Genomic DNA, 26447 nt, shown 5'->3' with positions numbered 1-26447 from the left:
GTAAATTCCTGGCTAGAAATAGGTACTCCTCTGACTCAGTGTGGTCAGATCGCTTCTTGTGAACAGTAAACAGTGAAACTAAGCAGGTCTCCCTTTTTGCACTGGCTTCCAGGAAGACTGGAGGAAATAAGTGACCGACTGTGTCATTGATGCTTATTTTTTGTTTGCTTCCTACCTGTCTCTGTTTTTATATCTGTTCTGTTGCTCTCTCTGAGACCTGTATTTTCTTTTGTCATGTCTGACACACTTTTCTTTGAAATACCCTTAAGTTCTTCCTAGAAAAAGGAGGGCCTAACCATAGGTCTATAGACTTCTGCTGTGAAGGCTAGACTGACTTCTCTCGACCTGGCTCCTCAAGCCAAATGCCCTCTGTCCTAACCGCTCAGTTCTGCCCTAGTCATGTGAAGGAAAACGCAAACCATCCAGAAACAAAGGAGTGTGGCTATGTCCCCATAAAACTGTGTGTGGACGAGGACATGTGAATTTCACATAGTTTTCACATTTTATGAAATGGTGTTTGGTCGACTTATTGTAAACATTAAAAAAACACTAAAATTCTTAAGCAGGCAATCCAAAAACAGCTGGTTGATCTGATGTAGACCGTATGCCACAGAGCCCTGATCTAAATAAATAAAATACTCATCCATTTAAGTCTGAAAACCTATCCTCACATGTGCTGCACAATGGGCGCCAACTGGGAAGGCGTGTGGAAGAGGCGAGAAGGTGTAGTTCATCTGTGTGAAGCTAAAGCCTGCTTTCTTCTTTAGGTGTTAATCCGCAGAACAGGAATCCCCATCAGCATGTCTCTGCTCTACCTGACAATTGCCCGGCAGTTGGGGGTCCCACTGGAGCCTGTCAACTTCCCCAGCCACTTCTTACTAAGGTGGTGCCAAGGTGCAGAAGGGTGAGCCATCTCTGACCCCGCGTGATTGTCCTGTGCTGAGAGAAGTGTAACAGCCGAAGTTATCAAGGGGACCAGGGTGGTGAGAGAGCTGGTTTGCTCTTGATTGTATCCAAGTCCATAATCTGCTCAGGGGAGAAGGGCAGTGTGCATTCTTCTACCTTGTTTCTCCCAAGGGGAATGTGAATCTCCAGTTATCTCAAAAGAAAACAGTTTACTTTTGAAGGACTAACAGTTCAGGGTCTTGTATGAATCTCAAAGTCTCTTTGTTCCAAAGCAAATCAGTGACAAAGAATTCTTAAGATGTTTCTTTCCAGTCTTCCATAAAACCTCCCACAGAAGGGAGGTGGGGGTGGAGTGGGGGAGCAGAGGGAACTGAGCTGGGGAGAGGGAACTGGGAGGCCAGGTTCTTCATTTGCAAAAGCCAATACGCATGGTCTCAGCAGGGGAGCTCCTTCAGGCAAGGTTAGTGCCTGCTTTGCAGACCAGGTTAAGGAGTTCTGTTTTGTTCTCTCTCTTTTTTTAAAACCTGGTATCCTATTGGACATAAAGCTCCTTTACAGCAGTAGTCAAGCTTTTCTGAAAGCAGTTCGTCAAATGGGCAGAGATGCCCTCTCTTTAAAAGTGCCCTTTAGAAACCAAGTTATTTGATTACATCCTGTTATTTGAGACTACTTCCTGATGACTGGCGTGGTACCCTTTGCTGAAGTGATGAGCAGAATGAAAGAAAGTAGCTGAGCTTTGAAGTTTGACTGTGTTCAGACCTCAGCTTCCTCTGGGCTTGTTTCTTCCTCTGTGAAATGGGGCTGATGTTTTTCATCCAGTGCTTTGGAGGGCTCAGTGAGAGAACCCAAGTGCTTTACACGTGGTGGAATTCTGATGCTGGTCTCTGTGTTTCCATCTCTGGGTTTGGGAAATAAAACACCTCCTTGGTATTCTTCTCCATTCTTTTCTCCCTCCTCTCCTTTCTAGAGGTTAGTTTGAAAGTATTTGTTATTTCCATATTCTATGACATGTGTGTGTTTCCTTAAATAAGGACAAGCTTCCTTTGTTTCTCAAATATAATCTGTTTCTTAAGATGTACTGGATAGTTTCTCTGTGGGAGAGTAGGTGCCCATTTTCCATTATTTTAAATGAAAAGAAAAAAAATGCTTTTTCAGCCCATTCCCTCTCCCTGAGTGACTCAACCAGTTTCCCCAAATATCGAAAACATCCTTAAATGTCTATATTATTTAATGGTCCACCAGGGACTTCTGCATGATACAGAGCATTTAAAACACCAATTACCATGTTACTGACCGCAGTAACCTATTGCTGGGCACGTTTGTGTGTGCCAACAGGATTGTGTTTCCTTGTTTAGGCTCCAGTGAATGTACACCGCGTTGCAGACGAACAGTGAAGTGGTTTGTTAGCACCCCAAACACCTGGCAGACACTGAGGCCGGGGAAGGTCTGGCCTGTGGGGGTGTGCACGCCTGCTGGGCTCTCAGCCTCCGTGTCTGCACCGAGACCATAGTGCTTGCTGACTGTGACCGTATCGTGAGTCTTAAAGACTAGGAGGCTGAGACCCACTTGGAGTCCTTCAGAATCGCCCTGGCTCCTCTAAGCCTGAAGCCCACGAGCAGCTTTAGAGTCCGTGGGCAGGCCCCTTGAAGCTCCAGTGTGGCAGCTGGCCCCAGAGCTGCTCTGGACTCAGGGATTCACGTGAGGAGCATGGCGTGTGTGTCCCTGCTCCGTCTGTCGTCATCTTTAATGTCCTTCAAAGGATTTTACTCTTTTCTACAGCCAGCTGTTTGACATCTTAGTTATTCCTGGGCACCTTCACTTTTTTGTTGCTATTGAAAATGGTCATTGTTTAAATGACACTTTTTATGTATTGGTGGTGTACAGGGGTATGGCTGATACTTAAATCTGGGTTGATTGTTTGGCCTCTCTGCTGTATCAATTATTAGTGATAATATTTGTTAGGTCTTTCAGCCTTTCTGTGTAGATAATCATATTGTCTGAATCATGACATTATATCTCTTCTTTTTTTTTCCCCAGCTGTTACATGTTTGTGTCTCTTTCGCTTACTGTGCTGGCTAGGTCCTCTTGAACACAGGGAATAGAAACAGTGATAGCAGGCACTCTGCCTTGGGTGTGACTTTACAATTTCACCTCAGACATTATGTTCGGGAGCAGTACCTTTCATTGAGATGATCAAAACTACCTTCTAAAATTGTAATTTCCTAAGAGTTTTATTAATAGGATTTTTATCCCCTCACATTTCTTTTCTGTGTCTACAGATAGGATCATATGGTTTTGCTCTTGTAGTCTGCATGTGCTGAAGTTTTTTAGCATTCAACCCTCATTTCATTCTTAGGGAACATCTAACTCTGTCATACAGATTTTGATCATACATCACTGCATTTGATTTGGTCATATTGTATTTAGAATTGTTGCCCATAAATTTGTGTGCATTTGTGTGGTTCTTCTAGACTAAAAAGGGATTGAAGAGCATTCCTTATTTCTGGAACATTTATATATGTCTTGCTAAAGCTGGGCTATTGATATGGCTCAAGGAAGAAATGTGACAACTTTCTAGCAGCCCAAGAGAAAGTCTCTTGCATGATTTGCAGTCGGCATAAGATCAAAGTGAAATAGTTGCTCAAAGGAGAAAACACAGCTTTCCCTGAGAGCCCCCCCGCCCCGGCCCTTCAGGAATCCTCCTCGGGAAAATGCCGTGTAGTTAGAGGTACTGCAGTAAGAACTCGCGTCCTAGGACCACCTCCCTGCCTAGCTCTGGTGTTGCCAGCCACCCCCCCACCCCCACCCCACCCCGCCACCTCGTGTGAGAGTTGGGTTCGTGCAAAGCAGTTCCAAGGGAGGAGCGGGGGTGGAGGCCAGGGACACAGCTCTCCGTGATCCGGAGCAGGTTCTCACCTGAGCTGCCTGAGGGTGTCTGCAGAGCTGAGGCCAGAACCCTTGTGGCTCCAGACTCCTCTAACTTTCATCACAGCCTCAAGGGGCCCAGACTCCACACATAGTAACTGCTGCTCTGTGGAATTTATTGACTGCCTCAGGCATTCCAGAAATACCTCTCTCAACTGGATTTTGAATAGATCTACCGGGCGGTGAGTTTTAGGGTTACTGTCTCTAAAAACCTATATTAAATGGCACAAATCAGTGCTGTTTCTTAAATACCAGTATATCGCCATCTTACTCCATCAGAGTATGTATAAAGGTCAGCTTTCAGACTTTGGACAAGGCCTTGATATTTTCAGCAGAAATGTAACTGTGTTAACATTCTGTCTCTGATTTGAGCTGTTTATTAGGAGGTTTTGACTGGTTCGGCTCCAGCCTGAGCGACAGCTCACTACATTGCTGCTCTTTGGGCAGGACAACCCTGGACATCTTCGACTACATCTACATAGATGCTTTTGGGAAAGGCAAGCAGCTGACAGTGAAAGAGTGTGAATACCTGATCGGCCAGCACGTGACCGCGGCACTGTACGGGGTGGTGAACGTGAAGAAGGTGTTGCAGCGAATGGTGGGAAACCTGTTAAGTCTGGGGAAGCGGTAAGGTTTTCTCGGTTTTCCAATTCTTTTGTAGAGTATGCGTCTTTGGAGGCGCAAATTACCTTACAGAGAATTTTGTTTCACAAGCCTGCCTGCCAAACTGAGAAGCATTGGATGCTGTGCAGCACCGTTGGGACCACAGGGGAGGAACCGGTTCCCATGACATAATACTGGCCAGACTTTGGATGTGCTCAGTGACTTTTCCTTGAGGTCTTTGCAATGGACTTGGACAAGGGCTCTTTTATAAAAGCTGAAAGCATTCTCCAGTAACAAAAACATTTTAGACTGGCGATTGGAAGAACTGATGCTGATGCAGAAGCTCCAGTACTTTGGCCACCTGATGCAAAGAGCTGACTTATTGGAAAAGACTGATGATGGGAAAGATTGAGGGCAGGAGAAGGGGGCAACAGAGGATGAGATGATTAGATGGCATCACCAACTCAGTGGACATGAGTTTTGAGCAAACTTTGGGAGATGAAGGATAGGAAAACCTGACAATCTGCAGTCTGTGGGGTTGCAAAAAGTCGGACACAACTTAGTGACTGAACAACAATACCAATCACTTAGTTAAGGGAACCGGAGAAGGTGATGGCAACCCACTCCAGTACTCTTGCCTGGAAAACCCCATGGATAGAGGAGCCTGATAGGCTGCAGTCCATGGGGTCTCAAAGAGTCAGACGTGACTGAGCGACTTCACTTTCGCTTTTCACTTTCATGCATTGGAGAAGGAAATGGCAACCCACTCCAGTGTTCTTGCCTGGAGAATCCCAGGGACGGCGGAGCCTGGTGGGCTGCCATCTGTGGGGTCACACAGATTCGGACACAACTGAAGCAGTCGACTTAGCAGCAGCAGTTAAGGAAACAAGCAAAAATATGAAACAGTCTGGCTTCTGAGTCCAAAGAAAATTGTCTTTCAGGGAAAAAAGAAATTTATACATTGGAGTCATAGTTTTCTGCCTAATGGTAGAATTTTTTAAAAAATAGACTTTAGTCTTCTTTAAAAACAAAAAAACAAAAATCAGTTTTAGGGGGACTTCCCATAAAGTCCACTTTTTAAGGTGGTCCAGTGGTTAAGACTATCCCTCCCAATGCAGGTCCCTGGTCAGGGAGTGAAGATCCCATATGCCACACAGCCAAAAACACTAAAACATTAAAAAAAAAAAAAAAAAAGAAGAAGAAGAAGCAATATTGTAACAAATTCAGTAAAGACTTTAAAAATGGTCTGCATCAAAAAAAAAAGGCAGTTTTAGGTTCACAGCAAAACCTGAGCAAAAAGTCCAGAATATTTCCCGCCTGCCTCCAGACACGCACAGCCTCCCTCACATCAGTATCCCCTCCAGAGGCATTTGTTACCGTTGATGAGCCTACCATCCTTTACATCAGGCTTTGCTCTAGGTGGTGTCCAGTCTGTGGATTTTGACAAATGTGTGGTGACACCTGCCCGCCACTGCAGCAGCATCCAGGATGGCTTTACTGTCCTGAAAGACCTCCATGCACCACCTATTCAGAATCCACTTCTGATTTATGTATGGTGCTATTGAGGTGACTTCCAAGGAAAGCACTTTTACGATTTTAAATTAGTGGGGTACAAAATTTCTGCCTCTTCCTTCTTTTTATTAAGAGCACTGTAACTTTGCTAAACAGAGAGGAAGTACCAGAATCAGGGAACGTGTGGGATTTGTGTCTCATTCGTTTTGAAACCTGGTCTTTGAAAAAGCAGGCCCTCACTCGGAAGCCAGCAGGCTAAAATGAAGCTTTCTCCCTCATAGGGAGGGCATCGACCAGTCCTACCAGCTCCTGAGGGACTCTCTGGACCTGTACTTGGCGATGTACCCCGACCAGGTGCAGCTGCTCCTCCTCCAAGCCAGGCTTTACTTCCACCTGGGCATCTGGCCAGAGAAGGTAATTATTTTATCTTGATGCTCTCCCCTTGCCATAGAGAGGAAAATCCTAATTGAAAGGCGGCACTTACCGGTTTATCCTTGGATTAACCTGGGGGATAAACACAGATTTATCAAAGTGTCACAGTTTTGACCCATCAACTAAATTTTTTGTCTCCTTTTATTCTCCTGAAAATTGGCTATCCTGCCAGGAGTTGCCCATTCTCTTTGTGATCAGCACCTTAAACTCCCAGAACTACAAGGCCTCTGCCCTACTGCTCACCCACTGGTGGCCCAAAGATGTCTTTTCCCCCAAGTCCCCCTCCTCAAGGGGAAGCAGAAGTTTGAAATGTTCATCCTCCAGCTGTGCTGTTAGAGACTAAACCGACCTGGAGATGTAGGAGAAGGAGCTGTCAGATTTGCTCTGGTCTAGCTGCTGGGTGCAGTGAGGATGGTGCGCACCTTTGGAAGCTGTTGGGTTTTGACGCCATTCCATGTGGATCTTGCAGGCTGCTGGCGCCCCCTTTGGCCAGCAGAAAGCCCTGGCAGTGCTTCCTGACCATGTTTGAGGTCAGCCCTGCTCCTGGCAAGCTGTGGGTGCAGCACATGTGGCTTCCAGCCGCACTGCATGTGCTGGGGCAGCTGCTCACTCCCGTCCTGCCCTTGCATGTCCTGAGAATTTGTTCATAGTCCACTTTGTTTGGACAGCCTGGTGAGAGAATTGACCTCTGAGCTCTCTCAGGACCAACATCAAGAAATCGTCAGCCCTGTTACTGGAGAGTGGGGAAGCCTTCTCTAAGAAAGGAAATAGTCTCAGTGACTCAGCGCAGCTTAGATCTATGGCGTCTCATCTATTCACAGCATCACACATCTGCCGGAGTTCTGGGAAAGGACACGGCAATAGGAAAAGTCCTGGGCTCCTATCTTAAGGTGTTGCCTCCAGCCCAGACAGCACCGTCTTCCCAGGACCCCCATGGGACCCAGTAGAGGAAAATGAGACTCCCCCCAAGTCACCACCTGCCTCCAAGCACCTTGTTGTCCAGAATTGAACAGTTGATGTTTATCTTTTTACTTTATTTTTGATACCAGTATATACATAACTAATTCCTGTCACTTTTTACTGTATGTTGGTTAAGGAATTTCATGATAGTTTGTGAGACTCAGAGATGCTTTCAAAGTGTGGTTCCTCCCAAGTAGATTCTGTACTGAAAACACAGCTCAGCCTTAGGAGGAAAGGGGTCGATGTCCCCTCTGTGAGGAGCGCCTGCCGAAGCTCTGGCATCCTTCCTTTTAATGCTGGGCTCCGTTTAGGGCTCCTCTACCATTTCCAGGGAGTTTCCTCGGCCTCCTCCTCAGATGGCCAAGATTGCCTTCCTGCCAAGCAGACGTCACTGGAGCAAGTTCCAAAAACTGTCTCGCACAGAACATTTTTCTCCGTGACATGGGCTGCCGGGGACCCCCCCCCCCGCCCCCTCCCCTCCGCATCTGAGATCAGGAGGGGAAGTGGCTGTTTCCCTGCCCACAGCTCACCTTCCCAGCTCCGTGAACTGTACTCCAGCTGCAGCAAGAAAGGAGGGCTAGGCCCCCAGTAAGGAAGACCCCCAGGGGTGCAGAGCAATTAGAAGAAGGTCTGCTCCAGAGGAGGGTTTGAGGTGCCCCTGGAAGGCCCGGGAAGGATTTCAGAGCAAGGAGTAGGTTCCTCCAGGGCTGGGGGGAACGACAGCTAGAGAGCTCAGGCTGCATGCCTCCAACACCTGCCAGCCCCTCGGGGTGGATACAAGCTTTTTTGCCCTTTTGTAAATAATGAAACAGGCATTGAGAGAAGTTTAGTGACCTGTCAGGGGTTCCTACAGGAGCTGATGGCACCAGGCGTTCAGATTCCAAGCCCACCCACACACTTCACCCCTGTGGACCGGGTCAGGCGAGATGGTCTCTAAAGAAGCCAACAGACGGGCACTTTCCACTTCCTGCTGCCAAATCGGCATCCTTGTGATCCAGTTATTCCTGCCTCCATTCTCCACATTTCAGTGGAAAAGAAGCCCCTCGGGTTCCCAGGGCACACACCCCCAGGCTCTGGGTCCAGCCTGCTGCCTGTCCAGGGACTGCTAAGTCTTTTGTTTCTTTTCCTGGATCTGCAGGTCCCTGTCTCTACTTCTCTTGTCAGCATTAAACACACTCAGGTCTCTCTTCATCTTTGAAAAAAGAAAAGACAAAGCCTCCCATGGCAGCCCTCTGCTTTGCCCCGTGGCTCCACCTTATCTGCTCCCCGCCCAGCCAGGGTCCTGGGGCCGACCTCCCCCTCGCCTCCTCCAGCTGCTCAGAACCCAGGGCTCTGTTCCCACCCCTCCTTCACGTGAACTGGAAGTCCGTGACCCTTCTTGTTAAAACTTTTCTCCTTGTTGCCAAATGCAGTGGATACTTGTCTTTCCTTATCTCTCTTGATCATGGAGACCACTTCCCCACCACTCAGAACGCTCTGTTCTTTTGACTCCAGTTCCTGTCCTCCCGCTCTCCGTTAAAGGTTCCACAATGGGTGGGTGGGGGGAGCAGTTTCTAGACTTCCTTCTGCTGTTGCCCTCGGCGGTCATACCTGCTCTCCAGTCCTCCGCTCCGGCTCCTGAATCCCTGCCTGGACCCTGGGCTCCACACCAGCAGACGTCCACCACACATCTGCCGGCAGCTGTGTCCCCTCTGTGACCGTATAGGCTGCCTGCGTGGTCTCCTTCCTTCTCTTAGACCCCTTGAACGCATTTTAAGCACTGGAGTCAGAGTAACCGTAACCATGTGTCACTCATGGCCCTTCCCTGCTCGGGACCCTCCGAGTGGCTCCCTCCTTGGCTGCAAGGTCAGGCTCCCACTCTCTGCCGAGGCCTGCCGGGTTCTTGGTCGCCCGGCTCCACCAGGCTGTGCTTCCTCATGTCCACTCTGCACTGCCCAGGCTGCGTCGTCCTCCCACCCCCGTGCTCTTGGTTCCTCCTCTGCACACACTGAAGCTCTGCCTGGAGCTTCCTTTCTGTCCCTCAGCTCTGCGGCTCACGCCTGCTGAGACGAAATGTCAGCTTAGCTCTCGCCTCTGAACCCCCTCCCAGCTCTCCACGCTGTGCCTTGTGCTCGCCCTTCCACATGCTCGTGCGGGGTGTCTGAAGCTGCCTGTTTACCCAAGCTTCCCCACTAGACGGTGCTCTTTAAGGACCTGGACCATCTGTTTTGTTCTTTTTTTTTTTAATTTATTTGTCCCAGGTCTTAGTTACAGCACACAAGACCTCCAGTCTTTGTTGTGGCAGGAGGGATCTTTAGTTGCAGCATGTGAGCTCTTAACTGGGACTTGTGGGATCTAGGTCTCTGACCAGGGGTCAACAGAAGCCCCCTGCATTGGCAGCACAGAGTCTTAAGCCCCTGGACCACCAGGGACGTCCTTGTTTTGTTCCTTACTGTAGCTATTCCCCTGGCTCTCAACACAATTCCTCCCACCCAGTAGGTACTCAAAGGATTTTTATTTGAATGAATAAGAAACGACGGAATTCGTTAGCCTGGACATTGAGCTGGAGATGCCATGGTGGCCCGCCGTCAGCACAGGCTTTCGGGACACACGGGGCTCGTCTTATGGCACCACCTCCGTTTCTGGCCTCCCCCGTCACCCCATCATCCCCCCCCCCCCCCCCCCCCACCAAGGGAAGGACGTAATCATCCCTGAACCTTATCTCCTCCTCTGACACTCTTGAGTTCAAGACTTCCTTTGTGCTTTGAAGATTCCAAGTTAACATTTCTTTTACTTGTCTGGTAGGAAGGGCTGCCAGGAAGGAGAGGAAGCCTGTGTCTACAGAAAACTTGTCAGAAGTATGTAGTTGGAACTGCAGAGGGGAACACAAGGAGCCTACTGTGAAACCCGATGCTTTTAGCTACACGGGGCAACTGTTGCTAGTGCCCCTGCGTGACAAGGCCGCTGCGGGGGTGGCGGGCGGGTGGCTCGGCTCCGAGCTGGCTCTGCTACTTGGGGTCGTGCCATTCTGTCCACCTGATCCGTGTTTGAGAATTTTCCTAACAGTTAATTACAATCCTCCTCTTCCTGGTTTGGTGTGAAGGCGACTGCTGCAGCCCCAGGCCCACGTTTTCGCTGCGTGTCTCCACAGCCCCGTGACCCAGGCACCTCGCTTAACTTCTCTAAGCCTGGTTCAAAAGACCTGTGACAGGCTTGGCACAGTGAACCAGCAGGAGAAGAGTATTCAGGAAATGCTGAGATCCTGCAGATCTCATTCTGGAAGACAAGATTGGGTTTTAAAATAATACCTTGCGTTGCAGAAAACTGCACTTTTCACAACACTTACACAGGCTCACGGTGTGTCAGGAAATAGGGGAGTTTTTAATCATTATTTGATAAGTAGATAAACTAATTCAAAGACAAAAGCAGTTGAGTTTGGCAGATTTGGGGCTAGAATCCAGCGTCAATAAATAGGAAGAGATCCTTTTCTAAAACAGAAACACATCAGAGACCCTCATCTGACAGCTGAGACAGTAGGCGCTTGGTAATTGCTCACGTGAGTTAGCTTTCCTTGAACATGTATTTTTCCATAGTGGCACTGGGTGCGGTAAAGAGAATAGAACCTCAGGCTCAGGCAGTTCTGCTCCACCAGCTTGTCACGTAACTTCCGAGGAGAGGGCTTTCTCCCTGTGCTGAACACTAAAGTCCACTGTGGGTTAACGTACTTGGCACGACAGTAGGGTGTCTGAGCCCTGGACCTACATGTCTTCCTTCTTACGTAGAGCATCGTAAGCGCGCTGTGGCGCTGCGCTGACGCACGTCCGTCTCCCCTTGCCCTCTCTGTGACCCCTCTCCTCTCCTGCAGCCCCGAGGCCACCCTGCACTCAGCCTTTCCATCTTGATTGAAGCAACTTCGCATTTCACTTTCCAGTTCATGAGCAGCAGGTTGAAAAGGTTTCCTTTCTGTGTATAAGACATCGAGTCCCACCACTTCACAGGAATGTGCGGACCTGTTAGGCTTCACCCAGCCCCAGTGCACTCACGGACGGCAGCCCTGGCCTCCCCGTCCCGTGGGCTCCAGCGCCTTGTGTTTCTAAATAGAGTTCCTCCCACTCAGGCTGGTTGGACTCAGATGCCAGGGTCAGCCCCCAGCACATGAAGCGACTCCGGGTGTACTTGGCACCAGTGAGGAGAGACCCCCGTGGGTCACAGAGACGCAGGCTATTAGCCCAGCCCACCTTGCCGCCTTTCATCAGGTTATGCAGGTTTAAATCTATCGCCAGGAAACCGAAAAGGCCTAAATGAAAATATTATCTCCTAGTCTTTCTGTCTTGTCTTGAAGGTGCTTGACATCCTCCAGCACATCCAGACCCTAGACCCGGGGCAGCACGGGGCGGTGGGTTACCTGGTGCAGCACACACTGGAGCACATTGAGCGGAAAAAGGAGGAGGTGGGGGTGGAGGTCAAGCTTCGCTCCCACGAGAAGCACAGGGACGTCTGCTACTCCATTGGGCTCATTATGAAGCACAAGAGGTGAGTGCTGTTGGCGCCCGCCCCCACCCCGCGTGGCTGCCGAGGACACAGCACCATGAGCGGCGGGGACCTGACCCGGTGCAGCAGAGACCAAGGCCCATCGCAGCAAGGACCGAAGACCAAACCATGTATCTAACCTTTTTGTTTGTTAAGAAGCACCTGGCTTTCCTAACCGGGGGCTCTTCTAACGATTGTAGCGTCCCATCTCTGGGGAGTGGAAGCCCTGTTGGCCTGATGCTTCCCCTTGTCAGCCTCTCTGTCCCGCAGTCTCACTCTCCTTGGATCTGAGTTCTGTAGGGACTTACCCAATGGGTCCTATGGCTGGTGGATGAGGCACAGTTAACCTGCCCCCCAGAGCACCTGTGCTGATTCACATCCCGCCAGCAGGCCAGGCGCTGAGAGGCTTGAGCCTCGCCACCTGTGGCAGTGCCAGCCCTTGGAAAGTGTGCTTCTGTAGTAAGTGGCAAATGGCATTTCGTTGTGGTTTTAATTTTCATTTTCCTAGTTGCCACGCAGATCGAGGTTCTTTTCCTGTGTTAACTGGCCTTTAAGTTTCCTTTGATTAAGTGCCTCTTCGGGCATTTTGTGTGTTTTTCAATTGAGTTGTTAGTCTTACTGATTTGCAGTTTCTTTATTCTGTGTATTAGTCTCTATGGGCAGATAAATTGCAAATGTCTCCTCAGTTTTTGGCTAGGGTTTTCCATTCTTTTACTGGGTTCTTTTTTTTTTTTTTTCCAACTTCGTTGTGAAATTTTCAAGTGTATGTGAGAGTTGAGAGAGGAGTGTAATGAACCAAGTGATGTTCCCGTGTCCAGCTTCAAAGGTTATCATGATGAGGTCAGTCTACATTTCCCCTCCACCCCCTGACTCTCCCCCTCCCCCTGGAGCAAAAACCAGAGGTCATTTCATCTGTAGCTATTTTAGTAGCACTGAAAAGGTAAGAGCTCTCTTTGTTTTCAAAAGACAATATTTACCATTCCAGTGTCATAACTCGGAAAAAAATCAACAGTTTGTTAACCTCATCAAAAATCTAGTGAGACTTCAGTGTTTCCCCAGTTGTACTACTCTCTGAACAAACTGGAAGACAGTGAAGGACAGGGAAACCTGGCTTGCTGCAGTCCGTGGGGTCACAAAGAGTCGAACTAACAGCAGCAGCAACAAGATGGAGTGAGCTTGTCAATAAGAGGGGCTCATAAAGAGATCAGGAGTGAAACTGACTCAGCGTAGAGTGAAGGCGGGTAGATCTGTAAGAACGCGAGCCTCGGAGAAGCCAAGCCATCGCCTCTGTTCCGCTCTCCCGCGACAGGAAGCTGACGTGTGGCTGCTCTTGTGTTGATCAGGTACGGCTATAACTGTGTCATCTACGGCTGGGACCCCACCTGTATGATGGGACACGAGTGGATCCGAAACATGAACGTCCACAGCCTGCCGCACGGCCACCATCAGCCCTTTTACAACGTCCTGGTGGAGGACGGGTCCTGTCGATACGCCGCCCAGGGTGAGTGGCGGGCTCTGTCTGTACCTCAGGCACACGTTTGCTGAGCAGTCGGATGCTGCGGGCAGAGGTTGTCGGTTTGAGAGTCGGCAGTTGTCACACGGCCATCACCCTTATCAGGGCTGAAAGTCAGCTAAACGTAGGTGGGTATGTGTTTTTGCGGCCATTATCGACAGGTTAGCTGGTCACTGCCCTGGGGTCTTCCCCCCCCTAGTCACCACCACACCCCTGTTCCAAGCTGTTGCCCATTTCTGTTCTGATTGGTCATTGCCTCTACCAGTCCTAGTTCCTGAAAGTCCTGTTTCTTAGCCACTGCCTTTGGCTCACTCCAGGAAAGGAGGGTCAGTTTTTGCTCTGCTCATACTGCCTACCTGAACTAGAGGGCACGGAATGGGCTCTGTTGGGGGAGCCGCCCTGGCACCCTGAAACTGGCAGCCAGGTAAGTTGTGCTTGGGAGAGCTACACCCCCAGTGGCCACCGTGGGAACTGCAGTCACAGCTCTAGCTCTGAGAGCAGCTGGGAGTCAGCAGGTAGGTGCTCGGTAGGTGTTAGGGGCCACTGCCAGCCCTGACGGGTGCTCACCCAGGGCCCTCGTTGTCTTAGTCCTCTCTGTTTAATGGGATGAATTTATTGAATGCCTGCCTGTCAAGGCATCCACATTGTTCATTTTATTCATAAAAATTAACATGAATGCTTCGCAGTGTTGTTCTGTGACAGCAGCCTTCTGATGTGTATTAACTTCTCTGAGAACTCTAAATTGCTGTCATCGTTGTCGTCATATGCATTTGATACACTAGGAAAGTGAAGCATGTAGAGATGTGTAAATTTTACAGAGTATGAACACAGGCAGCTTGGCAAAGAGCCTTCACCCTAACCATCATGCTGAACCTTTTTGCATCTCACCTAAAACATAAGGCTTGACCTAAGTCAGGATTATGTTCTGGTAAATCCAGTAATAGAAATGTTGGATGTATAAAAATCTCAGAAGTGCCAACAAGACTAGAAAAGGGCTCATGTTAATTACTATTAATTCATCAGAATATGAGAGAGAATCTTATAAAAGAGAACTTCCCTTTATTGAGACCAGAGGTCACCTAACCTCCATCAGCACAAGGGGAGTTATGAGAGGGGTTGGCGTGTACCCCATGTCAGACAGAGATACTGACAGTGATTTTATTTAACATAAGAAGCTGTGTCAGAAAAAAAATTATCCTACAAATTTTAGCAATCAAGTTATTTGGGAATTGCTGAATGATGCATGGACGGTTTGCACCCCCACCCATCGCTGCGCATTTCACACTGCACATCACGGAGCGCGTCACGAAAACAGAGGAGACTGTCAGCTCTGGGGGCCAGTGTCTGCGCCCGCACCTTATCCAGTCGTTGCCCATTACATGGGGTTGATATGAAGACTTGTAGTATCTGATATTTGGGTGTCTAGAAACAGCCATATTAACTTTAAAACGGGCTTTTTAGAGTAGGGAAAGCTGGGTATTTGGTTTCAAGGTGTTCTGAATTTGTCCAGTGTCCCTACGATTCAGGAACGCATCCTAATCGTATCTGAGGCCAGCATGCGCTGTAAGGTTCACTGCAAGAATACTGGAATCACATTGTTTTATAAATGTAGTATCTGCTTATCAGTTTCACACTCTAAAACTGAGGTTGAAGGATCATGGGTAAAGGCAGCAAATTGCCCTTTTTAAGTTTTAAATGCTGAGACTTAGGAAATTCTTAGGACTGAGCATGGGTATCACCCTGTGATGGCTGCTAGTGGTTTGTCGGCCCGAGGTCCACATTTCCCCAGCACGTGTGTGCCCGGGGGTGCTGGGCTCTGGGGTTCAGCGCTGAAGAAGAGCTCTGTCGTAGCCCCTGGAGGCCGGCCCACCCTGCCCTGGGGGCCCTGTCTCCAGGGTTCTTGCCAGGCCTGGCCTTCACTCCTATGGCCTCCTTAATGGTTGTGTTTGGTTTTTATGTCTCTATTCTCTCTTGGTGAAGAACAGTTCCTCAATTCTCATCTTTTCCCCCCTTTTCACAAGACTTTGACTTTTTTGAAGGGTCCGAACCAGTTGGCTTATGAATTGTCATAACAGTCTGCATTTGTCTCACTGTTTTCTTTGTATTATTGTCTGTAAACCAGAAGTGAATCTCAGGTTGTATTAGATGGAGTTGGGGTTTTTGGCTGGCAAGCTTGCTCTCGGGTGCTGTGTGGTTCATGTTGCGTCTCATCCAGAGGCCGTGGGGTTCCATGTCCACTGTCAGGGAGGCGGAGTTTGGTCACTTGGCCAAGACAGTAACACCCTGTAAGGGATAGTGTTCCATCTGCAGTTAACAAGAAATCCATGGGTCAAACTGTGACCCAGTCCTGGGTATAACCTGTTCCCCAGTGATGACCTTTGTCCTTATGTTTGTTTTAGCTCCTATTGGCTCTTCCTGCCTAAATCATGATATGAAAGTTGCAAAATGGTGATTTTCTGCTGCGAGTGTACCCTCTAGTTCCGTGAAGCAGAGCTTTGCCCCCTCTCGCTTTCCTCTCCACCACCCCCTCTCCTCTCCTTTCCCTTGCTGTCTCTCTCTCTCTCCTTCCCGCCTCCTCCCAAGGATTGCTGGATTTTTTGTTTAGTCAATGTGTTTTAATGATTTGGAACAATTTTATGCTCAGGTTAGCCCACATTTAGCCAGGGAGTGATCTTGAGAGACTTTTTACGTTTTAAAAGGACTTATTTAAATATATTGTTGAACATTTATGGGCTAATACGTTTGCATTAAATTATGTTTAAACTTTCATCTTCTAAATTTTCAACCTTTGGCTGCATTGATCCTAGTAATCTGGGAAGAGCCCATTAATGAATGCCCTTCTCTTCACTCTCCACAGAAGAGTGAGTTACAAGCCAAGTGTGTGTGTGCCATCCTCAAATAGTTTAGCCAGCAGCATTGAGAGATGTTTTCCATCAGTATTTTAGCAGGCTCTACAGCATTTTGCGTGTTTGTGATTTTCCTACCACTAGGGGGCGTGCTTTAGTATTTTTCTGATAGCAGGAACTCCTGTCTCAGCTTCCCTGCGTACTTCTTAGATCCTGGAGAAGGTGACTCTCACAGATGCTCTGAATTTAAGCCAGCTGCCACATTGCAAAGTCAGGAATTGGGCTGTGCTGTGAAAACCTGGTTCTTGCACGCTTTGGGTGTGATGGCCAAGCACCTGGTTGAGTGCTTGGGTCCAAGTGTGCCCTCACCAGCGCCAGTTTCGTTTTCCATGATTTGTCCTCCACTTCCAAACTAGTTTCCTCCATAGCCCTCCACCCCACCCCCACATGGACACAGCCTGTGGCAGTCTGCACACGCTGTTAACTGTGGTGATTCCCCGTGTCAGGGCTGGGGTGTAAATTCACAGCCACCTCAGAAGGCAGTTTGGTGCTGTCTTTTAAGTTGTCAAAATCTCAAGTGCCTGTTTTCCTCTGACCTGGCAGCTCCCCCAGTCAGCCCCTCCACTAGAGATGCCCTCACACGGGGGGCCTGTGGTCCCCTTGTTATGACAGAAACAGTCATGCATGGGACTCGCCTGGTCAGTGGAGGTATATCCAGACTTGGGGATGCTAAGCTGCAGCCAAATAAACCACATGCAGGTCAGCGCTTACTGTATGCTTTGTATGAATAAACACACGTAAGACAACATGGAGTTACCTCCTGAGTGCATGTAAGTATGTTTAACTGCAGGTATATGTGTTTATACAAGGACTGGGAAGCTAGACCCACAGTCCTAGGGCTTTCTTCTTGGGAGGGCCTGACAGGTGCCCCCAGAGGACTCATGGGTACCGTTTCTAGGCTTTTACAGGGAGGTATGCGTATATTTTGATGTAGGTAGCTGAAAATTTTAAATAAAATCAGAAACATTTCTCAGAAAATACTGGGGGAATCAAATTCTTCCCACGATTTTTCCAGGCATTTTAAGTAGTCCCTGTTTAATATGTTGCTCTTTCTTAAGTTTTATTTCACTTAGATTTCTTCCTTCAAATTTTTTTAAAACTTCAAAAAAAATTTTTTAACTCATATAGTGGATTGGGAATTATCTCCCCCTGATAACTCTTAGCTGCCAACTTTAGTGTCTGGTTTTCTCCTAAAAAAAGTGTCTTTTGTTAGTACAGTTTTCCTGTTTTGCTGGGAGCCCAGGCAGGCAAACACACCACGTTCAGTCTGTGCTCCTGGTGAACAGCTTGGAGTGGGGCTGTGAGCTCCCCGTGGACCGTCACTGCCCCTTGCCTCTTGTTTCGGGCCCATGTTCAGAATTCCGTGCAACTGTCCAGTCGTGCTGTCCTTAAACAGATGGGTGATCATGACCTGACAGCAACCTTCCTGCCCTCCTGCCAACACTCAGACGCCAAGTGGCAGCCAACACCAGGCTGCTGCTTAGCGATACTTAGAAAAAGAGGGGGAAGAAGCGATGCTGAAGCGTGTGTCTGACTGTCTTCAGAGCAGGTGCTGCACATGTTGTGGTCCAGACAGCTCTGTGTTGGGGGGATGTCCTGTCATCCTGGCCCCCACCCACGAGATCATGGCAGGCCCCGATCGTGACAGCCAGAAATGTCTTCAGACGTTGCTGAGCATCCTGTCTGAGGCAGAATGGCCCCCAGATGAGAACAAAAGGGACTTTGATCTCTTGTTGGTGATCCCAGATTCCCTGCCATCACCTCTTGAACATCTCTGGGGCAAGAAAAGCCAACAGGGAGGCAGCTGGCCAGGTTAGGGCCCGTGGCCATGTTCGCATCCCCATAGGCCTCCCCCAGGCAGGTACGCCTGTGACCCCTCACTCCAGGAGGGCCGTGTGGGCAGGACAGGAGATTTTTTCAGTCAGCAGCATTTTAGAAAGTCCAAGTTTGTTTTAATGTCGAAAATAAGTGTAAAGAAGGAAGTGAAGTCATCTCCACACTTTGGTGGTCATAGCAGGGAGAAACCAGTTAGCAGAGCCCCCAGTTACCTCTTGGACTCCCCAGGCGCCTGTTTGCAGAGCACCGTCCCGCAGCCTGCCTTCTGAGGCAGCCTGTCCGGGCCCTGGGGTCTGTCCCAGCCCGTTCTCCCTGACCGCTGCTGGCAGGACAGTGCACAGGGACGCCGCTCTTGGTCTGCTTCCCCAGCCCCGGCGGAGTCCTCACTCTTGCTGCTGTCGGCCCAGCCGCTAGAGGGCGTCGTGAGTGGAGCCTCTCGTGGAGCCCTGTGAGGGTCACAGGAGCTGGAGCCCGGGCAGGTCTCGCGGTGCCTGGCGTACTGTACATGTCCAGTTTAAAAGAGGTCACTTAAAATGTGTATCTGTATGCACATGTCACGTAGCAGCGCAGGTGTTTGGCCTTCCTATCCTTTTATAAGACGTGTTTTTACTCCTGCTTCCCCTGTCACGTCTGGAAAACAGGTTGCTCGTTTTCCTGGCTGCCTGGGATGTACTGAGTTAACATGCCGTTGTTTATTTACAGTGACCTGCAGGTGGACATGTAGACTGTTGCTGCCTTTTTTTTTTTTCTTTTCTTTTGCTCTCCTGAGCAATGCTGAGGTAGTCTGTGGATATCCGTCTTTGCTTGTAATTGGTATGTGATTTCTCAAACTGGTATGTCCCTATGTAATCTGAAGAATCAGCCTTAAACAGCTATAAGCACAGAAGTTCCCTAAATGTTCCTTCTTGGGTTAAAGAAATATGTTACAGATTGAATTACAAACTCTTTCCCCCTCTCCTGAAAGACAAGCATCAGTTACAAGTTACAGGCAGTGCTTCTGGGAGGCACTTGTGTTTATCCCGTGGTGTTTATCCTGTGTTCTTGGGGTGGAGGGCGCGAGCGGTGTAAGAGAGAACCTCCTGCACCATTGGTGTTAGTTAGCCGGTCAACTGGGCGTGTGCGGGGACTCCCTGAATTGATTGTGGCTCATGTTGATCAGAACCAAGAGCACCCTGGGACGCAGTCAGAGCAGGCAGGCCTGCCTGGCCAGCTGCTTTCTGGTCCAGGTCATGGAGGACTGGGCTGGGCCCTCCTGGCTGGCCCACAACCAGTCTAGGCCAGGCCTCCACGGCCAGCGGGGAAGGGCCCATAACCCACCGTCCTCTCTTTGGGTCCACAGAGGAGCTGTTTCTCAGATAGCTTTGGGAGGGAGAAGCCATCTGAAAGGATGTTGGTCTTTAACATACCTCACATGTGCTGTCACCTCTGTTTTTTTATTATTTCCTTTTTTTTTTTTTTCCATTTTAAAGGAGTCATTTTCTGTTGCTGTCTCTAGTGGCAAAACATGGAGCAGAGAAGGGACGGGGCATGGTTTTCCTAAGAGCTGATACAGATGGCATCACCCCTACCCTCTAGGGTCTAGGGGCACGAGCCACTTTTCCACTCCTCCCTGGACCCCACATCAGCCCTGGGAGCTGGGCCCTCACCCTCGGAAGCAGGAGCCAGCGCTGCACCGTGCTCGGGTGGTGGGGCAGGGGCAGTGTGCGACGGAGGACGCAGGGAGAGACCTGTGGCCCGGCGCTCTCGGCCCACTGTCTGTGTGTGTGTGTGTGTGTGTGTGTGTGTGTGCGTGCGTGTGCGCGCACGCGCAGCTGTGTGTGTGTTGGATCAGGTGAGACAAGCCTCTGCACCTTCAGCCTGTAAGAGAAGGAAAACATTGGTGTTCTGTGCGGAGCTGGCAGGGGCCCCCTGCCCCCTCCCTCCATCCTCCAGTGGCCCCCCCACCTTCTACCTATTCCCTTCCGACTTCCAAAAACATCTGTTTCTTTCCCCGCCCCCCACCTCAAAAATGCACTCAGAGATTTCTCCAGAGGTTCTCTGAATAAAAGATGCTGCAGAAAAACCAGTTTTAATGAGAATGTCCGTGTGCCTCTCTGCCAACAGAGAACTTGGAGTATAACGTGGAGCCTCAGGAGATCTCCCATCCCGATGTTGGACGCTACTTCTCAGAGTTCACAGGCACTCATTACATCCCGAACGCAGAGCTAGAGATCCGGTACCCAGAGGACCTGGAGTCTGTGTATGAGACGGTGCAGAACATTTACAGCGCAAAGAAAGAGAATGTGGAGTAAAGTCTCGGGGACATCGGACCTTTGCTGCTGCTGCTCTCTTCCAAGACGACGGGGTTCGGGGTGCAGACGTCCCCTTGGATCCCTCTGGACTCACACCACCGGGCAGGCCACTCAACCGTCGTGCTGGTTGCCTCCTACCAAGTGGAAATCACGTGTGCGCTCTCCGCCAGCTGCAAAGACAGTGTTGCTCTCCGCCTACACTAGTGATTGATTTGACAGGCACTGTCTCAGTGGCATGGCTTGTATGCTTGTCCTGTGGTGACCGTTTATGACATGCTGTCTTCAGGATGTCTCACTGTTGACACTTAGAACCGTTCTTTTCCTCACACCCCGCTCCCCACCCCGCATTGCGTCTGTCTGCGTCGTCTCAGAGCGTTTCGCTTGCTGGATAGGTGGGGTTGTCCGTTTGCAATCGTCTCTCTCTGATCTCTTTGTGAACCGTGTGCGCTCCTCGGTCAGGATGGTTTGTCTTTTTACCCAGGGCTGAAGCTCTAAGTGATCTTGGCCGCATAGTGGATCTAGAGTCATTAACAAACTAACAGTAATCAGAATCATTCGAATTTTTTTTTCCTAATTTTTGAAACAGATTTCTGGCGTTTTATTTTTTCTTTATATGAATTGAGCACATGACACAGTTTTGCTTTCCCAGATTCATCTCTCGGATTTATGCTCATATCTCTTAAGAATCATTAGGTTTTTTAATTCATAAAATTCTTTGAAAAAATGCATAATAATAGTCTTTGTGAATGGGTTTTCCCACTTTCATCTACTATTCCTCCCTTAAAAATAAGTGTTTTTTTTTTAATTTACTCCAGTATCATAAGTAGATCTTAAATCAGCAATGAGTTCTCTTTGTAGTAGGAAAGTACAATCTGCTGTTAAAATGTCTGCTTTTTAGAAACCGTGCTCCGTGGTCTCCAAAGACCTGAAAATGAGGTTTTACTTTGATAACCAGAAACAAGAAGAAATAATGAAGCTTAGAAACTAAAAAGGGAAGGGGAGGCCTCATGCTCCCTGTTCTCCCTTAGAATCATTTCAAGACCTTTTTGAATGTGGCAGAGTAGAAGTAAGCGAAATACCTCCGGTGTAAGAGCATGAGCTCAGTGGGAAAGGAGACAGCGTGGCCAGCAGAGTCACTGTTGCCATGACAGCAGCAGGAGGAAGCCTGTGCTCAAGCGCCCGGGAGTCCACCTTCATATCCAGTTGCTGCTGGCACCCATCTTTTCCACGTTTGTGGTACCCAAGCAAGAAGGTACCTTGTCCTAACTCAGCTCTGGACTCCCACCGTTCTCCACCTGCCCCTTCTCCAGTGGGCCAGCCTTGTAGTTAACCTGTAGTGGCTAATTTCTGAAGTTAGAACCTAGTTACTCTACTCTTAAGCTGAAAAGATTTCCAGTTGCTCTAGTGAATGAAGCTCTGGGGGCCGTGATCCAGCCACGCCTCGCTGCCCGTCTGTCCCTTTGCATGCAGTATTTCCATACTACGTTTGGTGACCACCTCTCGTTTACCCTTCAGAAACCCTGGGATGACTGAGGTTTGGAGAAGCCACCTGAGACCACTTCCCAGCTAGTGACAGTTCCTGAGCAGTTACTAGAAAGAGATGGGGATTTGGCTAGCCAGCTCCTTCCCACCCCAATTAGCTCTGGTCCAGGGCCCATGTTCCTCATTGGTCCAATCCAAAGTCAAATGGTCTGGATGCGCATTGGAAATTGTGACCACTCACAACACCCGGCCAGCCCAAGGTTGGGGGCGTTTTACACTACTCTCATTTAAAGGTGAAAATTAGATACTATGGCATTAATATTAATGAGATGCATTACTAAGAATCTGTGGCGCATGCTGAGAGTTAAAATTGTTGGTTTTCTGGTTTGATTTCCTTTTTTCTTTGACATCGAAGCCAAGAAGGATGGTTTTACCTTTACTGACCCGATGTAAATATGTATCTAGACTGTTTCTAAATGTGTTTCTTCATGAATGCTTCATTTGGCTCCAGGAAGCCTGTGTCACCTGTGTAAGTTGGTCTTTGGGCACTTTATATTTTTCTAAAAACGTGTTTTGGATCCTGTACTCTAATAAATCATAAGTTTCTTCTTAAAATTTTTCCAAATGTTTTCTCCACTTAAAAAAAAAAGCCCTGTTATAAAAGTAGAACTTTCACAATGTTGAAATACTCACTCTTTGGATATAGTAACTTCTTTTCTCTTCCAATGAATGCCAAGATTTTTTTGTACAATAATTAATAAATGGAACTTATCCAGAGAAACCACACAAATGGCCTGCCGGGTTTCGTTCCAGGTAGACAGCCCAGCCATGACAACAGCAGAGTCTTGCTTGGTTCTCATTGAAATGGGCGAGAATTGACTCCTGCCTTTTTCTAACATCTGTGAGCAAACAGAGTACCTTTATACTGTGATTTCCCTGCCAAACGGTAACCTTCTGAGCTGGCTGCTCACCTTGAGAGTGGTTGTAACACAAAGATTGCAGCTTTTTAATGACATCGAGTCATGTCTTGAAGCAAGAGCTGTGGACGCCTTGTGAGGGAAACCCAGGTTATCGGGGTGTCGATGCTGACCCCACAGCTGCATGTCCACAGCGTCGCACCGAGCACCGTGTCTCCCCTGTGGTCACACGCGTGCTGTCACGCTGGTCGCGGCTGAGCACTCCCCACTTCCGCACACTCGGAACCTTTCACACACTGTTGTGCATTGTGACTTCCCAGAAGGGGAGTGTGGCGGTGTCTTCCCAACTGCTCAGGCCCTGGAGCTTTCCTGCCGTGACACACCTGCATACTCAGCAACCCTCCCCGCCCACCCCGAGGCCCAAGGTTTGCAGGCGTGCTTTGGGAAACACTTGCAGCGAGGTGTCAGTCACACCCAATCTAGTCCATGTCACCAGCAGACCAGTCTGGCCAAGCATCTCATTTGAATGTACGATCCATCTAATCGCAGTTTGAGAGGCTGGCTTTGTGGCCTGTCTGCCGGAGCTTCACAGATCTCCATTGGAAGTGACATTCACACCGCAAAGTCGTGTTACTTCAAAAACTTGTGTTAATACTCTCCCTCAATCAGCTTTATGTTTTCTAATATCCGCTTAAAGTCTCGTTTCTACTTTTAAAATGTCCGAGTCTTTCTTAACGTATTATACTGAGTCGTGCTTTAGTGTCCTGAGCTCTGGTCTGCTACCGCCAGGCCCATTTGCTGTAAAAGGGGAAGTGGGGGATGCGTCTTTCCTTCCTCTATGAAGCAGACTGCCAGAAGCCTTTCCTTTGGGAAGTGTCTCGTGGTCATAATAATCAAGCTGTTGTTGCTCTTTGTGGCTTTTGTTTGGTGGTTTTTTTCTTTTTTTTGAAGGGAAGGAGAGACTGTTCACCTAGAAGAAATGCAGAATTTGGCTCCGTGACGGTTTGGTTTTGGAGAAAACAGCTGTATTGCATGTATTACCTTGTATTACGTCAGGCCAGCCACCAGGCACAACTGTTTATAACCCTCACAGCAACCCTCTAGGACGCGGGCAGGGCGGTGAATATTTTTGCAGGCTGCATAAAGTCTCTGTCACATGTTCTTCTTGGTTGGAAAAATGTAAGGGAAAAAAAAAGCATTCTTAGCTTGAGGGCTGTGAGGCTGCAGGCTGGATGGGGCCAGATGGCCGTGGGCTATAGTTGGCTGAACCCTGCTGAGGCCTAGGCCCGCCGAGTTCCCAGAGTGGACCGCTCTCAGGTGGAGAGCCCGGCCTCCAAGCTCCAGCTCCGCGCAGCCATGCTGCCTACAACCTTAGCAGCTACCTCACAGACGTCTTGATCCTCTGCCTTGCCGCATCCTTAACTTCCCATGTTTCAGTTCTGAAAGTTTAGAGAGTCCTGAGAAAAAAGAACATTCCTTCGGTGAATAAAATTTATGTGCAAATACAGAAGAGATGTATTATGGTCATTTAGCAATGATTGTATTAGGGTCACACTAGTTCTGTAATAAATAGACCCAGAAATGCACGATGGCTTGAACACAGAACTTTCTTGGCTGACGTAACACGGGGCAGAGGGAGTGGGTTGGCGGGCGGCCCTACACGCCATCACCTAAGGACCCAGGACAACCACGCGTGGCTTCCCGAAGCCCCCAGGCCCCCTGCCATCCAGTGGGAGTAGGGAGTGTGGAGGGACTTGTCTGGAAGGGCCCTGGAACACAGGCCCTGGACACAGGGCCCTTGCGCTGAGGGGGGCAGTGGCGCTCACTGCTTCCCCTCCTTCCTGCAGGGAGGCCAGGATGGAGGTGAGGGGACAGAGGTGGCCCGCTGGTTGTCGCTCTGGGTGTGCCCATCCCCTGTAGGGCCCGCTGCCACCCAGGGAGCTGGCCGCTGCAGTCAGGCGGCCCAGTCCAGAATTGCCTTGCTGGCTCCGGGCCCAGCGTGACTACCAGCAGTGGGTGTTCCTGCTGGCCACTCTGCCACCTCAGACCCGTCGTCCCCGCGACAGATGGCCTCGGTGGGGAGGAGCACAGATCTCATGAGGTGAGTCACGCCCAGAACTGCCTCCGTAGCCAGAACTCAGGTCACCGACACTCAGCCCAATTCCAGAGGAGGTGGGCAGTGGCCACCCATGGAGGGGTGGGGTGGGGACAGTGAAAGGTGTGTGGGGTCCCCGCCTTATCTGTGCCTCTCACCCACTTCCTGCCCAGCTCAAGGTTCTCTCAGAGCTCAGCTGTCCCCACCGGTCCACGCCCCACTCCCAGTGCCCATTCACTGGTAAAGCAGGGACAGGACAACAGCAGTGGAAACTGCCACCTGGAGAAGGAATGAGACAGCAGGCCCTGGGCCCTGGATGATGAAATACTGGGGGGCAGGTGGGTGAGGCCCCGTCCCTGCAGGGTGTGTGGGGGAGGGTGATGGCTCCCTCTGGGAGTCCACTGCTCCCCGAGCCCCATCCTGCCTTCTGGGGCCCATCCTCTCTGGTCACTTCACTAGTGGGTGCTGGGGGTACCCCCTACCTGCAAGCCGTCTATTCTTCACAGCTCCAGTCCAAGACGTCCATTTGTTTCTACAAGCTTTTGATACCTCCGGCAACAATTCCCTCAAAAACTTAGCAGGCTACCTGTGCCGGTCAGGTTCTTTTCCAGAAATCCGCTTTCTTTCCTCGCTTCTCTGCCCGGTGCCTGTCCCTTCTTCCTGACCTAGATGGCAGCCGCCTGACTCGGCTACTGGCCGGAGCGGAGTCTCACTGTAACAGGCAAGTGTCTAAGGGGCCTTCGTGGCTCAAACTGATGTCCATCCTCCTCTCTTGCCGTGGTGTCCTGAAACAGTGCCATTCCCAACAGAGGGAGCCTGCGAGTTCTGACTCTTCTGTCTTGGGTCTAAACCAGCATGTTTTGGCCCGAGCATCCCTCTGGTACCTTGCTATCAGCTGCAAAGAGCAGCCAGCACCCTGTATTCAAGTGTCTTTGGCAACTTCCCCTAGACCTGCTGCAGTGCCTGCGGCTCCACCTTGCAAGTTGTAAGCAGCAGTTTAACCAACTATAACCCCCAGCACAGCGCTCCAGCCTCCCAGGCACCCAGCTGCTGACACCGTTAGTGTGGGGTTTGGCACAGCGGTTCTTTCAAGTGTTGGTTTCTGGAGGGGGGGCTGTTTCTTTGTTTTGGTTTTAAGTTCAAAGTGGGCTAATGTTTCCAGAGGAAGCTCTATTTCCTGTTTGGCTGTGGGAAACAAAAAAAAGGACAAACTAAAGACAGTGATGTCAGTGTCTTCTGGGGAGTAGAAAGAGCTATAAAGCACATTGTTTTGGAAACTTAGGAAAAGAAGTTGTACAGAATAAAGAAAAATGTAGAGGGGAAGAGCCAGTTCATTCTAGACTCCTCATGTGGTTAGATCAGATTTCCATCTACTTCTAAATATGACAGAATTCTTAATGGAAATGTTGGTATTTAAGTTGTTGAATCTGGGAGCAATTTGAGAGCACTTGGAGAATTCTGAGTTTTCCCTGTGTGCAGATCACCACTGTCTTCTCAAGGTGCTGAGGGTCTTTCATAATCTGCCATCACGACGGTCGTTCCTGGCTGTTCCTGCACAGA

At 49.4% G+C, this 26447-nt stretch overlaps 1 protein-coding gene across 5 annotated transcripts in view; it reads left to right on the top strand.

Annotated features, from left to right (window-relative positions):
* Window positions 1-22661, top strand: part of FBXO21 (F-box protein 21) — a 45573-nt gene extending 22912 nt beyond the window's left edge. For 3 of the 5 annotated variants that reach the window (XM_044930141.2, XM_044930140.2, XM_025267603.3), the window contains 6 exons: window positions 768-904; window positions 4279-4458; window positions 6228-6360; window positions 11639-11850; window positions 13191-13348; window positions 20206-22661. In XM_044930141.2, the coding sequence (XP_044786076.1) occupies window positions 768-904; window positions 4279-4458; window positions 6228-6360; window positions 11639-11850; window positions 13191-13348; window positions 20206-20393 (1008 nt within the window). In that variant the 3' untranslated portion in view covers window positions 20394-22661. Of the gene's footprint in view, window positions 1-767; window positions 905-4278; window positions 4459-6227; window positions 6361-11638; window positions 11851-12609; window positions 12688-13190; window positions 13349-20205 lie in introns of those variants that run through there. The other 2 variants (XM_025267604.3, XR_003104239.3) reach the window with 2 other exon arrangements.
* The last annotated feature ends 3786 nt before the right edge of the window (window positions 22662-26447 follow it).

Source organism: Bubalus bubalis, chromosome 17 (assembly GCF_019923935.1).
Source record: "Bubalus bubalis isolate 160015118507 breed Murrah chromosome 17, NDDB_SH_1, whole genome shotgun sequence".
Taxonomy (NCBI): Eukaryota; Metazoa; Chordata; class Mammalia; order Artiodactyla; family Bovidae; genus Bubalus; species Bubalus bubalis.
Note: the sequence above shows the minus strand (reverse complement) of the source record. Positions and strands in the feature narration are given on the sequence as shown.